This window comes from Schistocerca nitens, chromosome 6, assembly GCF_023898315.1.
Source record: "Schistocerca nitens isolate TAMUIC-IGC-003100 chromosome 6, iqSchNite1.1, whole genome shotgun sequence".
NCBI lineage: Eukaryota > Metazoa > Arthropoda > Insecta > Orthoptera > Acrididae > Schistocerca > Schistocerca nitens.
The window spans coordinates 608557101-608570805 of record NC_064619.1 but is presented as its reverse complement, the minus strand read 5'-3'; the positions used below and the strand labels follow the sequence as shown (position 1 = coordinate 608570805).

At 38.6% G+C, this 13705-nt stretch overlaps 1 protein-coding gene across 1 annotated transcript; it reads right to left on the bottom strand.

The window, feature by feature from the left end:
* Positions 1-12193: 12193 nt before the first annotated feature.
* LOC126263520 (piggyBac transposable element-derived protein 3-like) lies at positions 12194-13165 on the bottom strand. The gene has a single exon (XM_049960613.1). The coding sequence runs from the start codon at positions 13163-13165 to the stop codon at positions 12194-12196; it is 972 nt and encodes a 323-aa protein (XP_049816570.1).
* Positions 13166-13705: the final 540 nt, after the last annotated feature.

Genomic DNA, 13705 nt, shown 5'->3' with positions numbered 1-13705 from the left:
TGGCTAGCCACCTCTCAAGTGAGTCACACGTCAATCATTTAGAGCCTCCTGATTCTTAATTTATTAAGGCGTACAAATTGTTCAATTCTGTCATGTTAACTGAATCTTCCATTGGTTCTTTGTAGAACAACATTATAATAAATGAAAAGTAGCAGTTTGCTTTTGTTCTACAGTCAACTATGATGTGTGATTTGCATAAATCAACTACTGTTATATCAAACTCATCAACTGTAACTCAGAGAGCCTTCATTATTCAAGCCCAGACCCCATCCACAATACAATACTATATTGATAGTGGCATGAAGAAGTAGAGCTACAACATAAGAAACCTGAAAAGATATAAGTGATTAACACATTGCAGTCGGGCCACAGATACTACTGCAATCCCTCAGAAGTCGTAGACTTTTGCGCCTTTTTTGCATGGCTCCTGACCAAAAGGTAATGAAGGAAAGCAAAACCTTTTAACTGATGTGTGTGTTATCATCCTATATCTAAACATTTGTTTAAAGTTTTTTGTAAGATATCATATATTTACAGAATTATTATATTTTGAAAATTAGATGATTCAGAGGTAGAAAAAAAGTTTGAAATTGCAATAAATCAGAATTTATTATAAAATAAATGTACAAAATTATTTCATTGAATTTTTACAACTCTTTTCATTGAGTAAAATTTGTCTTTGTGTGATATTGCTTGAAACAGTCAGGTAGACACAATCCTACATTACATTCTTCACACCACCATCTCGTCTCCCTTCTCACTCGTTTGCCAGTACTCCGTGCGCCCTTCTCAGAGCAAACAATGCAATATCTTGATGCATATTTCTTGCTTGTTGTCGATGGGACGTGAGTGGGGAAATGCCTTGCTGTTAGCCTGTTTGCTGCTGAACCCTGCTTTTCATTTTCGTTGAAAACTTCGCCGGATTTCTCCAGTATTTGTTTTCCCAGGTTCACCATAAAAGTAAACAAGCTGGTTCGTTTGTGAGAGACAGGCCGAAGTTTCTTGTACAGAATGTAAGAATTGACCACGCACATCATAAATACATGAAAAAATACCCTTTTCCACCATTTCATTGTTCGTCGTTGAAAATAATAGTAGGTCACCAGCTGATCTCCATGATCAACACCAGTTTTATTTTTATTATAATCAAGTATGAGATCAGGCTTCAGTTTTTCTACCATTCCAGCCTTGGATTTTGTCTTAGTAACACTACTTGTCATTCTATGTTTGGTAGAAAGGGCAAACACATCCCTAGTATCTTTCCAGTGAAGTGCTAGCACGGAATTTTTTCTCTTGAATACGATTTCACCTCTTCTTAGTTTATTCTGTTTGAATTCCTGTGGTAGGCCTCTTCTGTTTCTCATTACTGTGCCAACAGCAGATGTGCCCTCATCAAACAACTTTTCAAATAATTTTACAGAAGTATAAAAGCGGTCCATGTACAATGTATGACCCTTACGTAGATAACTGTTGCACAAACGTAGCACCACTGAATCTGCACTGTTGTCTTTTTCACCTGCACCGGTGTACACTTCACAGTTCAAAACATATCCTGTTGCTGAATCACTTAGAATGAAAAATTTTATACCATACCTGCTCGGTTTGTTCTTGATATATACTCGAAATCGAATTCTCCCTCTGAATGGACATAAACCTTCATCAACTGTGAGATTCTCGCCAGGAGAAAAACTGTTCTTGCTTTTCAGTACAAAGTTATCAAAAAAAGGTCGGATTTTGTGTATAGGATCATGGTTTGGTTGACCCATTCGTACATAATTGTCGTTGTTATTTACGTGAAGCATAAAGTAAATTGACCTAAATCTGTCTCTTCATGATTTTTGCAGGTAAGGAGGAATCTAGCATTAGGTCATTGCTCCAATAGTCCGTAATATTTGGTTTGTGTACAAGGCACATGTGAATAATTATAGCAAAAAACTGATACATCTCATGTAGCTTCACAGCAGACCAATTGGCCCAAAGCGACCTGGAAGTTATTTTATTTTGCCTCCGCAATTTGGAAATTGTTGCTGCAGCGTAGCGGTTTGTTTCTGTCTTTATATTTTTGATGACATTTGCGTCAATAAAGACGCTCCAACAGTCAAATTCGGTGCTTTCGGCGCTCAAAGGTGCCAAGAGCGGTAATTGTTGTAGGACATCGTCATTTACCCATTCAACAACGTTGTTTTGGGACTGCTGTTGTTGTATTCTGCCTCTGCCTTTTTGAATGGGAGCTTCACACTCTTCTAATACGTCTGATGGCTCATTTTCATTTTTGGACCACTCGTTGTTACCTTCGAAATAAATGACATAAGTCAGTGAAACTGCCGAGATTATAATTGTGATTCGTAAACACAATGACTGACCATTATAATTACCATCTATTTCAGAAGAACTATTTTCAGTTTGAAATCCATCATCGTCAATTTCAGATCCAGATTCTTCCAGCAGCCTCAGAATTTCCTCTTCAGTCAAACTGTCCCCCATTTTACGACAAACGTTTGCGATAAAGACAACTACATAAGCACACTGCAAGAGTGAATGCGCGGGAATTGTTTTGGCGCCTTTTTTGAGTGACATAGCGCTTAGAGGATGCAGGAACACCATCTAGCGGTCGTCCGATGTACTACAAGACCGAAATACTCAACTCCAGATGTCACTGCACGGATATAATGCGCCGCAACCTGAAATAATAATCGAGAAGGCGGCGCTCGGAGAATCTCCGAGCGCCGACTGTTACGGCAATAAATGCGCGCTCATAGTTTCTACGGGCAACAACTGGAATGTGTTAAGCAATATGTCCCAGAAGTTAATAACAAACATGAAAAAGTAGATGCAACTGAGCTGAGCACAATTAACTTAAGTTGCAGACTTGTGTACAAGTTGCCCTTGTGTGAGTGTGTATGTGTGTCTATTGCTGCCAAAGGTCTTAATGGTTGAAAGCTATAATTGTGTAAATCTTTTTGTTGTGCCTATCACGACTCAGCATCTCCGCTATATGGTGAGTAGCAACTTTCCTTCTCTAACATTGTTACATTCCATCCTGGATTTTCCATTGTTTGGTTTACATTAATGTTCTACAACATCCATGCACTGGAAGCCTGCTTCCTATAACCTCAACTCCCCTTCCCATCAGTAACAGTATCCACCGTAACATGTCTCTTAAGTGCTATTCTACTATATCTGATGAATTTGCATATGACATCAGCACAGTGCTTAGGCAGGGAAATGTTAAAAGGAGAGCAAATGTATTTCTGTTCACAATATTTCAATTTCTGATTTTTTATTATCATCCATAAATTTGCCAGGCATCCGTCAACAACCAATGAAACATGTTCACGGTATTTTAAAGAAATTTATTTACATACATGTTCATGGCGTTTGGTAAATCGTGGTATTCAGCTCAGTTTTTGTGTTTGTGTTATACAATGATAAACTTGAGTAATCACTTTAGGTTCTCACTTATGGATGAATGATTTAATAAATGAATTTGATTCATTTTCAAAAACTGTGATGTAGGCAGTTTATTTGGCATAAAGTATTTTGCGTAGTCAACAAATGTTTTTGAATTTGTATCATTTCAAATGCTTTCTGTTGTGCATACTAATTATCACTGTAGTTGATAATTTATGAATGTGAAGCATATACCTTGAATCCGCTGAGCATACATATTTTTGAAATTTCATTTACAATTTTTTGAATACTCACATTATATGAGAATATCTTATTGTACATTACACCAGTGAATTCCCACAGTTTTGAGAATCATTTGACATTTCAAATGAAAGCAGAAACATTTAAGAAATTTTATCTACACTGGTACATAACACTGATTATTTGTTACCGATTTCTTACTTGGTCATTGTATTGTTTATTATTTATGGTAAAATTCATCATTTCTTTTGTCACAGTTTGTTGCCGTATTTTGCAAATATCCACCCCCTTGCATTTGTGGTTAGTTGCACGTACTAGTAGGATGTTTTAGCACAGAATCTGCACAGTTTTTTTCACACACACACACACACACACACACACACACACACACACACACACACACACACACACCTGCTGGCCAGCCAACTCATAAAGGGGTCATGTATTCATCATTTACAGGTTCTTGATTCTTAATTTGTTAAAATATATAAACAGATTAGTTGTTTTGGGTATTTTCAAGATAATACCTCGTTTACAATCTGTTGGCAGTTTCTCCTCTCTCCATATCTTCTCTAAGAGGATGTACAATAACTCGACAATGGTGTCCAAGTCTGCTACATTGAGTACAAAATAAAGAAAAATATCCTGTTCCTGTCCTCTCTCACAAATCAATGTAATAATAGCATAGCAAATTATCTACCAGAGTAAGCATACTATTGCATATTATAAAGTGAAAGAATAACATATTAACCCTCGTTAAGAAAGAAAAATAAAGTATGAAAGGCGTGCATGGTGAATGAGAATGAATGCACATCTTTCACTATAAAACCATTGTTTTGCCGGTCATTGATGGAGAGTTGTCTGTAAGCACTGATATTAAATTGTTCGTAGGAGAGCCATTTTGTTCTACAAAATATTTAATTGCATCCTGAAAATTACAACCCTCCGTGTGATCTCTCAAGGTTGCAGTGACAAGAAAGTCTTCTTCTATTACTCCATAACTTGTGCAGTAATGCACAAATTCTATAATGAAAATTGACCCATCGAAGCTAAATGTGTACTGGAATCACATGCATGACTAAAGTATTTGCATATTTTTATTTTATTAATTACACACACAAACATATGTTTTGAAATATCTTCTATGTGGTGGTGCCAAGTAGATACTCAAAGTATAAACCTATTTACCTCAGCCGTTATTTGTTTACTGTTTGAGAAATGTTGAAACAAACTTTGAGAAAGTTCATACATTGCTTCACTAACTCAGCATCAGTAAGAGATTTAATGATTTTTGCAAGAATATTATGTAAGTCATATGGTGTTTTTGTGACTGCCTCATGTTGCCCAACTGCTGATAACATACTGTTTTGTTGAAGACAAATTATTTATTTTAGATGAGCAAATTTTTCCTTTCTTCCATTTTAATCTGAAGGAAACGCTGCTGTAAATGAACTGGGTTTTGCAGAGTGTGAAGCAGATGGCAATACTTCGTCTCCACTTACAAAACAGAATTCTTCTTAGCTGCCAGTGGGCATTGATTTACATCAATGGGGAAAGTTGGAAATGTGCCAGACTGGGATCTGAACCCTGATCGCCTGTTTACTAAGCAGATGCAGTGCCCACTATGCCATCCGGACACAGTGGTCATTGCAGCTGCATGGACTACCCTAGCGCGCCTCCTGTCAGACCCAATTCTCAGCTTATCCACACACTACCAATGTAGTGCCCCTTCTCCAATATCCTTATCACTTGTGGCATTTCACCAATTACCGTAAGAGTTCGAGCATGGTATGCATCTGCACTGAAGTGATCAATTATTCGTCCTTGCTTGCGTTATATGTATGTGGGGTCTGTTCTTTCGGACATCGCCGAAAACACAGATAGCATGCATAAAATTTTTCTTTACAAATTTCCTGGAAACCTCTGTTCTCTTCAGTTATCCTCTTAGCCACTAATGCCGAAAGTATGCTAGATGTTATTTATTGCTTGAATATAAGCACAACATTAATGTGTAGAAATACGCTTAAAATGCGCCAAACGCTCAGGAGCACCGGAGATTAGTGCGCAACTATTACTGATCGACGTGACAGAGCTGAGGTGGTGACTTGGCGGGCACACCTCACATGTTTGGTGTTTCCCTTACAAGTTTTCCCTGGGTACACATATATTGTTAATGAGTTGAGAAGGTTCCAAGCAAAAACAAACAAGTCACCCAAATGCAAATTACATGATAACTATATGAAAGCATGATTGTAGAAACTAGGCTTAGCAAAAATTCGAGATGTGCCTTCCAATATCTGTTTCTAGAGTCAGTCTCACACTCTTCTTCATCACCCTCATTATTTTGGCGACATTCAGTTCTCTCCTCAAGAATGGTCTCATACCAAGGCAAGCCAGTTTTGCTTTTCTCATTGTCATCATAGACCAACTCCTTCTTCTTAGCTACTTTTATAGTATGGTCATGTGGAACATGTTCTAAAGGTGTTAAGGGGTTGAAACATTTGGCAGATGACCAAGCCCTCTTCTGCAGAGAAACGAATTTTTCAGCATCACTTTGAAATCTGCAGTTGTTGATTAATTTCACTACAATGGTGGGCACTTCTTGGCGAACAAGTGTTGTTCTTTCCACCACCGATTGTTCTCTCCTCTTCCCACTTTCTGTTCCCTTCCTCGAAAAACTTTCATTCTTATCATGAATTAGGTTATGCTTCTGAATCCCGCAGATAAACTTGGTAGATACTGTAGTATTCTCCCTTGGTGCTCATGGTAGGCCGCTTTCTCTGCAGGGCATGGAAACTGCTCCTCGTACAGGAAATGTAACGAGCATCGTGTTGATGTTGTGACTGACAATGCCCAAAAAGTACATCATAGTGTGGATCAAGCAGTTACTTTTATGTTGCCCAGGATACCCATCAAAAGACAGTCTTATTGCGTGGACATTTTCAGACAAACCGTTTTCCTTTGAGATCAGAAAATTCCAGATGGCTGAGGATACTTCAGTCGCCCCTTGTACAGCCTGTTCTATCCTCCAGATATAAAATAATGGATCTTTTGCAACTCGTCTGACAACACAATAACAATAAAAGCTAACCTGTCTTTTATAAAATGCCTCCTGGGTGCTGGTTTTGGGGGTTGCACCTGCTGTAGGTCAAAGCATGTTAACTCATCATCTTTATTCTTCCCCAAAAGTTCGTAAAAGTATGTCGCTCTTATTCTGTGGATTTATTTTTCTAGCATGTTTGTTGCTGGCTGATTGTTCTTTAATGGATTTAGCCTTTTCTAATTTTATGATTTAATTTTGAGGTCTAGTTCATAACAAGAGCACAATACATCTGTAGCAGGGGATCTAAACCCTATATTGTACTCATTAAATACCCTAGTAATCATGCTTTTTGAATCCGTCAGACCCTGTGAAACCGTGGAATGTAAATTGCACACAATTTCGCCTCGTTTAAATCTGCCTGTAATTAAATTGTCATCGATTAATTTCGATTACAATGGTCTCTCTACCGTTCAGGTTACTCAAAAATAACCTCAAAGCCTATTTTTCCAAGTCTCTTTTTTGGCGTCATCTGTCTTCCATGGTACACTTCCTCAATTTCGTTTCTTTAGAGCAATGCTGTGCACGCAGGTTGCTTTTGAAAGGGTGATGTGCACAAATAACGTTTTGCATACAGGGATCACCTTTCCACTTCTAGAAATTATGTTTCACTTCACTGTACAGTTGTGTTTCTGTGATCTTGCTGATATATGCTTAGGTCCATGTCTGTTAATGGTATTTAGACTTGCCGAGCTGGCAATAATTCCATCTTGTTTATTCTTATGTGCTTCTTTATAAAGAACTTTTTTGCATTCAAAGCATCTTTGGGTTTCACTTGAACACATTTAATACCTTTGTTCAAGTGTGGACAAGGGTAGAAAACATATCAACAAAGAGATCTCTGTGTCTTTGTATCTTAGCTAATGTCCTTAAACTTGCTGTCTTCTGTGTCTTCCTCGTCCTTGATTTGCAGAACCAACTGTAACTAACCCATCGTCATCCATATTTTCTAAAACTTATTGAACGAAAACTTTCACAAAACACTATAAAGTTGATAGAGTAGAGACTGTGCAGTCTAAACGCTGCAACTCTAATCTCCAATCACCATCTGAGATACTGATAAATCAAATCGTAATATTGCAGAACACGAGACCAGGTGGAGCCCTCCCATTGACTGAGAGGACATGCTTATGTCTGCTTGGAAGTAATTGGGGACATGTTTCTCTTTGCTTGGAGTCTGCGTATTTCGGTGCTGAGTTTAAATGGGACATGTAATTTTTTTTACTTATGTAATGTACCTACAACAAATAAAGCCTATGTGCGTTTGAAATAATTTCTCGCCGACAAATTTATCTCATTACAAAATCACTTACGAAACAGAAATACTGAGTTCTGCTAATGTAAGATAAATTGCTTGCCACTTAGCATCAATAATATCACACACAAAATAATATACCTAACTTTTAGTTTTCGACAGCAAGTCGTGAAATATGTCAGACGCAATTCTTATAATGAACATAGACAATAATACACAGTTATTGCTGAAAAAGAAAGTACATATATAATTAGTAACAAGACAGCGCAGCTGTAACCATTGTGTGTGTAATGTTGATCTGACTGCGTTCTTTGATTTCCAGTAGTGTTGTTTAGCAACAGAGTTCGCCCTAATTATGTAACGTACCTACAAGAAATGAACTACGAGGCATGTTTTTTAAGTAAGTACCGTTTTGAAATTTAAAAAAGACGTGCTAAGATATCTCAATGATTTTATTTTTACATGAAAGCCTGTACCTTTATCTACTTTTCTACATAATTTCCGTCAATATTGAGGCGCTTGTCATAACGTTGTACCAGTTTTTGGATAGGCTCCCTGACTCGTTAACCACTGCATCACCACTGTTTTGACTTCGTCATCGTCTTGAAGACTCTGACCGCCCAGGTGTTTCTTCAAGTGCAGGAACAGATGGTAGTCACTGGGCGCAAGATCGGGACTGTTCGGAGGATGATTTCGAGTTTCCCATCGAAAAGATGTGATGAGATCTTTGGTCTGATTCGCCACATGCGGACGGGCATTGTCTTGCAGCAAAAAGATGCCCTTGCTCAACTTCCATGGACTGTTGCTTTGATTCTGGTGTGACGTAGGCCACCCATGTTTCATCGCCCGTAACAGTTTGGCTTAAGAAATCATCACCGTCGTTGTGGTACCGCTTAAGGAAAGTCAATGCACTGTCTAAACGTTTGGCTTTGTGCACATCCGTCAACATTTTCGGTACCCAATGGCGCACAATTTTTGGTAATTCAGGTGCTCGGTCACAGTGCCATACAAAACACTATGAGAAACATTAGGAAAGTCATCCTCCAAGGAGGAAATCGTAAAGCGGCCGTTTTCTCTCACCTTATCGTCCACTTCCTGCACCGAACTTCCATTAACAACCGAAGGACGCCCACTCCGTTGTTCATTATGCACATTTGTGCGGCCATCTTTAAATGTTCTCACCCACTTCCTTAACATTCCATCACTCATAATGTTTTTTCTGTAAACTGCACAGACCTCACGATGATTATCGATTGCTTTTAGGCCTTTAGCGCTAAGAAATCATATAACAGCCCGTACTTCACAGGGTGCAGGACTCAATGATTATCGGAGGCATCGTAAACACTCAGTACACAACGTAAACAAGGAAGAATCAGACTGTAATGGCGTCAGTGCGTAGATTAAGATACAAGTTTTCACGTAAAAATAAGATTATTGAGATATCTACGTCTTTTTTTAATTTCAAAACGGTACTTACTTAGAAAATACGCCTCGTATGTTCGTGTGTGAAAATGGACTCGGTAAGCAATCTAATGTGCATAACACTGTGTGCCTGTTATGAGTGTCAGTTTCACTGTCATTCAAGCCCTCAACAGATCGTTACATGGAAAAAATTACTTAAAACTAATATTTGGATAAGCTATCTGACTGCGTATTTAAATATGAAAAACTACAGGAACAAATGAACCTGTAGCAATGAATACCTAAGCTATGTGAATACCTAAGCTATGTGACTGCGTATTTGAATAAGACTATACAAGTAATACAGAATCTGGCTTGTGCAATGGAATTTACTGGTTTAGAGTACATGACATGTTGTGGTGTGTCAGTGTGTCTGTATGCCCATACGTTTTGCACTCACCTCTTTAGATGGCTGCCTTTTTCCAAGTGGTTCACAGCTATTCGCAGCAGCAGCGGCTAAAGCTTATTGTTACTAAGAATGAAATTAATTAGAAGGAGTTTGCTTGGGTCCTGTTAACCACTAAATAACTTGTAAGAACGGATTTCATAAATTAAGTCTATTTAAAAACCTTAGAAATCATTGTGACCAATAATAGTTTGACATGTATTAATAATGGTGAAATGCCTGACAATGTCCTTATAAGTATCAATAATGGTTGAGTGCCAGATTAAAAAATTATTTCAATTTCAAAGTTACATTAACATTTAATAACCAAAGCATATTTATGAATTAGATATGGAGAATAATTTTATTTGGAGTGTAAGGAGGCTTCTTTGACTGACAAGCAAAACGTGGGATTATTGCAAACTCGGACTAACAATCATGAGCCTAACCCTGCCACTGCGCTGTACGCTATACTAGTGAATTTTACCTTGAATTCCATCTTCAACCGTATTTAAGCCATCTAAATCTCTTGGCCATATAAATGAAATCAGGCCTTGAGTGTGGTAAGATCTGCCATCACTGACGTGAGGGCAGCGTTACACGTCTTCTGTCTCAGACCTCTCGACCAACACTACTGAAATATTACCCTCGCAGACAAACCTCGTCTCGCAACAATGCTTAGAATCGTGCTCCCATGTTTCGCCCTCAGATTGTTACTATCGATATGTGAGTGCTTATTTATTTCCATAGAGAATCGCAGAATCTTACACAATGCAAAGAATACCCTTAAGTTGTCTATATTGTTTTCAATACTCAGTGTAATATTTAATCAATGTATTGGAGAGTTCTGACACACTCCTTACACTGATTGCAAGTGAAAAACTTTCTACAAGACACATGAGCAAATATTTGTGACACGACATGAACAACGAAATCACACACACAAATACTTGGACCATAGCATTACTTTAGTTTCTGAGAAGCCCACTTTATTATCGACAAACAACTGCGCTCTTTACACTGTACACTTTTAAACATTTTTCTTACCTTTACACATGTGAACATATGTGCCTTCATGTGACTGTGAAGAGCAGTCATGTAATTATCACAAATACATTGGTCATTTCTTCTTTGCAGTATCTACATATACCTGGGTAAATAGTACTGATTGGCCGGGCTCTTCCCGCATGTCAGACAATGTTAACATGAATTTATTCTACATTGAAGAGCCAAAGAAAGTGGTACACCTGCCTTGCGTCGCATAGGGCCCCCGAGATCACGCAGAAGTACCGAAACACTACATGTCATGAAGACTAACGTCTGAAATAGTGCTGGAGGGAACTGACACCATGACTCCCGCAGGGCTGTCCATAAATCCTTAAGAGTACAAGGGTGTGGAGATCTCTTATGAACAACACCTTGCATGGCATCCCAGATATTCTCAATAATGTGGCCAGCGGAAGTGTTTAAACTCAGAATAGTGTTACTGGAGCCACTCTGTAGCAATTCTGGACATGTGGGTGTCGCATTGTCCTGCTGGAAATGCCCAAGTCGTTTGGAATGCACAGTGGACATGAATGGATGCACGTGTCACATGTCAGAGGTGTATCCAGAAATATCAGGAGTCCATATCACTTGAACTCTATTAAAGAGCGTCCACCAGCTTGAATAGCTATCGACAACCCAATGTCAGTGTTGACAGGCGCAGATGAGGTGTAAAGCTTTGTATCGTGCCGTCATCAAGGGTACACGAGAGGGCTTTCGGCTCCAAAAGCCCATATTGATGATGTTTTGTTGAATAGTTGGCATGCTGACACTTGTTGATGGCCCAGAATTGAAATCTGTGATGGCCTAGCATTCAAGTCTGCACAATTCATGTTGAACGATTGTCTTCAGTTGTTGTTGGTCCCATTCTCGAAGCATGTTTTTCTGACTGTAGCGATGTTGGAGATTTGATGTTTTACTGGAGTCTTGATATTCGCGGTATACCCGTGAAATGATCATAGAGGAAAATCCCCACTCCATCGCTACCTCGGAGATGTGTCCCATGGCTTGTGCGCCGACTATGACAACATTTTCAAACTCACTTAACTGTTTGAGGGGCAGGTAAACACTACTAAAATTTACGCTAGTGAGGCAAGAAAAATTACTTGCAAATTTCAAATTTCTTTTACTTGTAACACGTTTGTTTGATTGTCTTGACACGTTTCATACATTGAGTCTGTAAAAATTCACTTAAACAACAAAAAAATATTAACATTAAATGTGGTCACTACAGGTGACCACCCCATTACAGTATACAATTCGATATTTGGTGGTTGAACATTGAAATAACTACTTTTTAATTTTCTTGGTATCTCTTGAAACAATTGTTGCCTGCTCTCAGACACAAAGGTACTTTGCACACTGAACACATCCACACTGTTTGCACTGGATTTTTCTTTGAACTGCAAACTGCGCATCTTCTAGATGAGGAGTGAATTTGTTGTTGTTTACTGCTTTTGTGGCGAATACTTTCGTCTACGTATGGTTTGTGTGATTTGATCCGGGGTGCTATGCTAGTATGGGATACAGAAGCAAAATTAGCTGCTACTATTTTTGGAGCCAACGAGTTTTTGTACACCTCTCGACGGAAGGCTTTATTGGAGAACTGCTCCATTTCGATTTCTTTGTGCATAATGAAAGCGTTTGTCACACTGCAGTCTAAAAAGTGAAGAAACAATCTCATCCACCATTTCTTGCTTTTTCTGTCAATAGCATAGTCTGACTCTAGTCGATCAAAATTATCCACATAGTTCATACTGGAATTGTAGTCTTTCAACACAATTGGACAAGTGATATTGGTTATTGTTCCATCTTTCATTTTTCGAGTTACTGTGGACACATCTGATGGTGAATGACATGTTGAAATCAAGTTGACTGCCCTGTTATCTTTCCATCTATAGATTATTATGCTATCATTGCTTATTTTGTAATCGAATTCCCCTCTTTCCAGTTCCTTTTCCTCCTCGAGTTTTGGTATGTTTTTCCTTCTGGGATTTATTGTTCCACAAGCGTACACACCATTGGATTTTAGGTCCTTGAACAGATCATATGATGTAAAATAATTGTCCATGAAAATAATATGATTCTTTCCATGAAGACAACTGCTTAAATTTAGAACGACACGACTGCACACAAGACTAGAACTTGCACAGCTTGTCGTGAATGTGGGGTCATTTTCATCACTGTCAACACTGCTGTCACTAGAAGATATTTCTTCAAATAAAATTCGGTAACATTCGTCCTCAGTTATTCCTTTAGGGCTAGACATATTCGATGGAGGCGAAGAAAATATACTGGGTGGAGCAGAAGGGCGGTGGTTAGCAGCACTAACCACACGGCAATTTGTCTGTAAAACATGGAAGATTCTATTTCAATTTAAAGTTACATTACACGTAGACTTACGTGTGTTCAACACGTAAATATAAGCGATTACTTCCCAAAAATAGTCGTATAAAGAAGAGCTATAGAGAATACTGCACGCTGCTTCCAAGAACAGTGCTAACAATGAAGAAGTATCAACTGTTGTTCTGAATACGCGGCAAAAATTCATGCAGAAGACCTGCACTGCCATCTAGCGGCATTTTAGGCAACAATTAGGTGGTTGGCAGAGAGACTACTGGCCTCTGAGCGGTAAAGGGAGAAAATATTATGTGGTTAGACACAGTGACCACCGCCCATTGAAACCGTCTAGGTATGTGGTTCGTTAAGTTTTGCCTGCCCTTCAGAGAGTTAAGTCATGATAACCAACCATTGTAGCGGTTGTAACCCATCTAACAACTGCGCCAGACACTTGTCTTATATAGGAGTT

Coding starts and splice junctions, on each gene's coding strand:
- LOC126263520 (XM_049960613.1), bottom strand. CDS start 13,165: ATGTCTAGCCCTAAAGGAATAACTGAGGACGAATGTTACCGAATTTTA.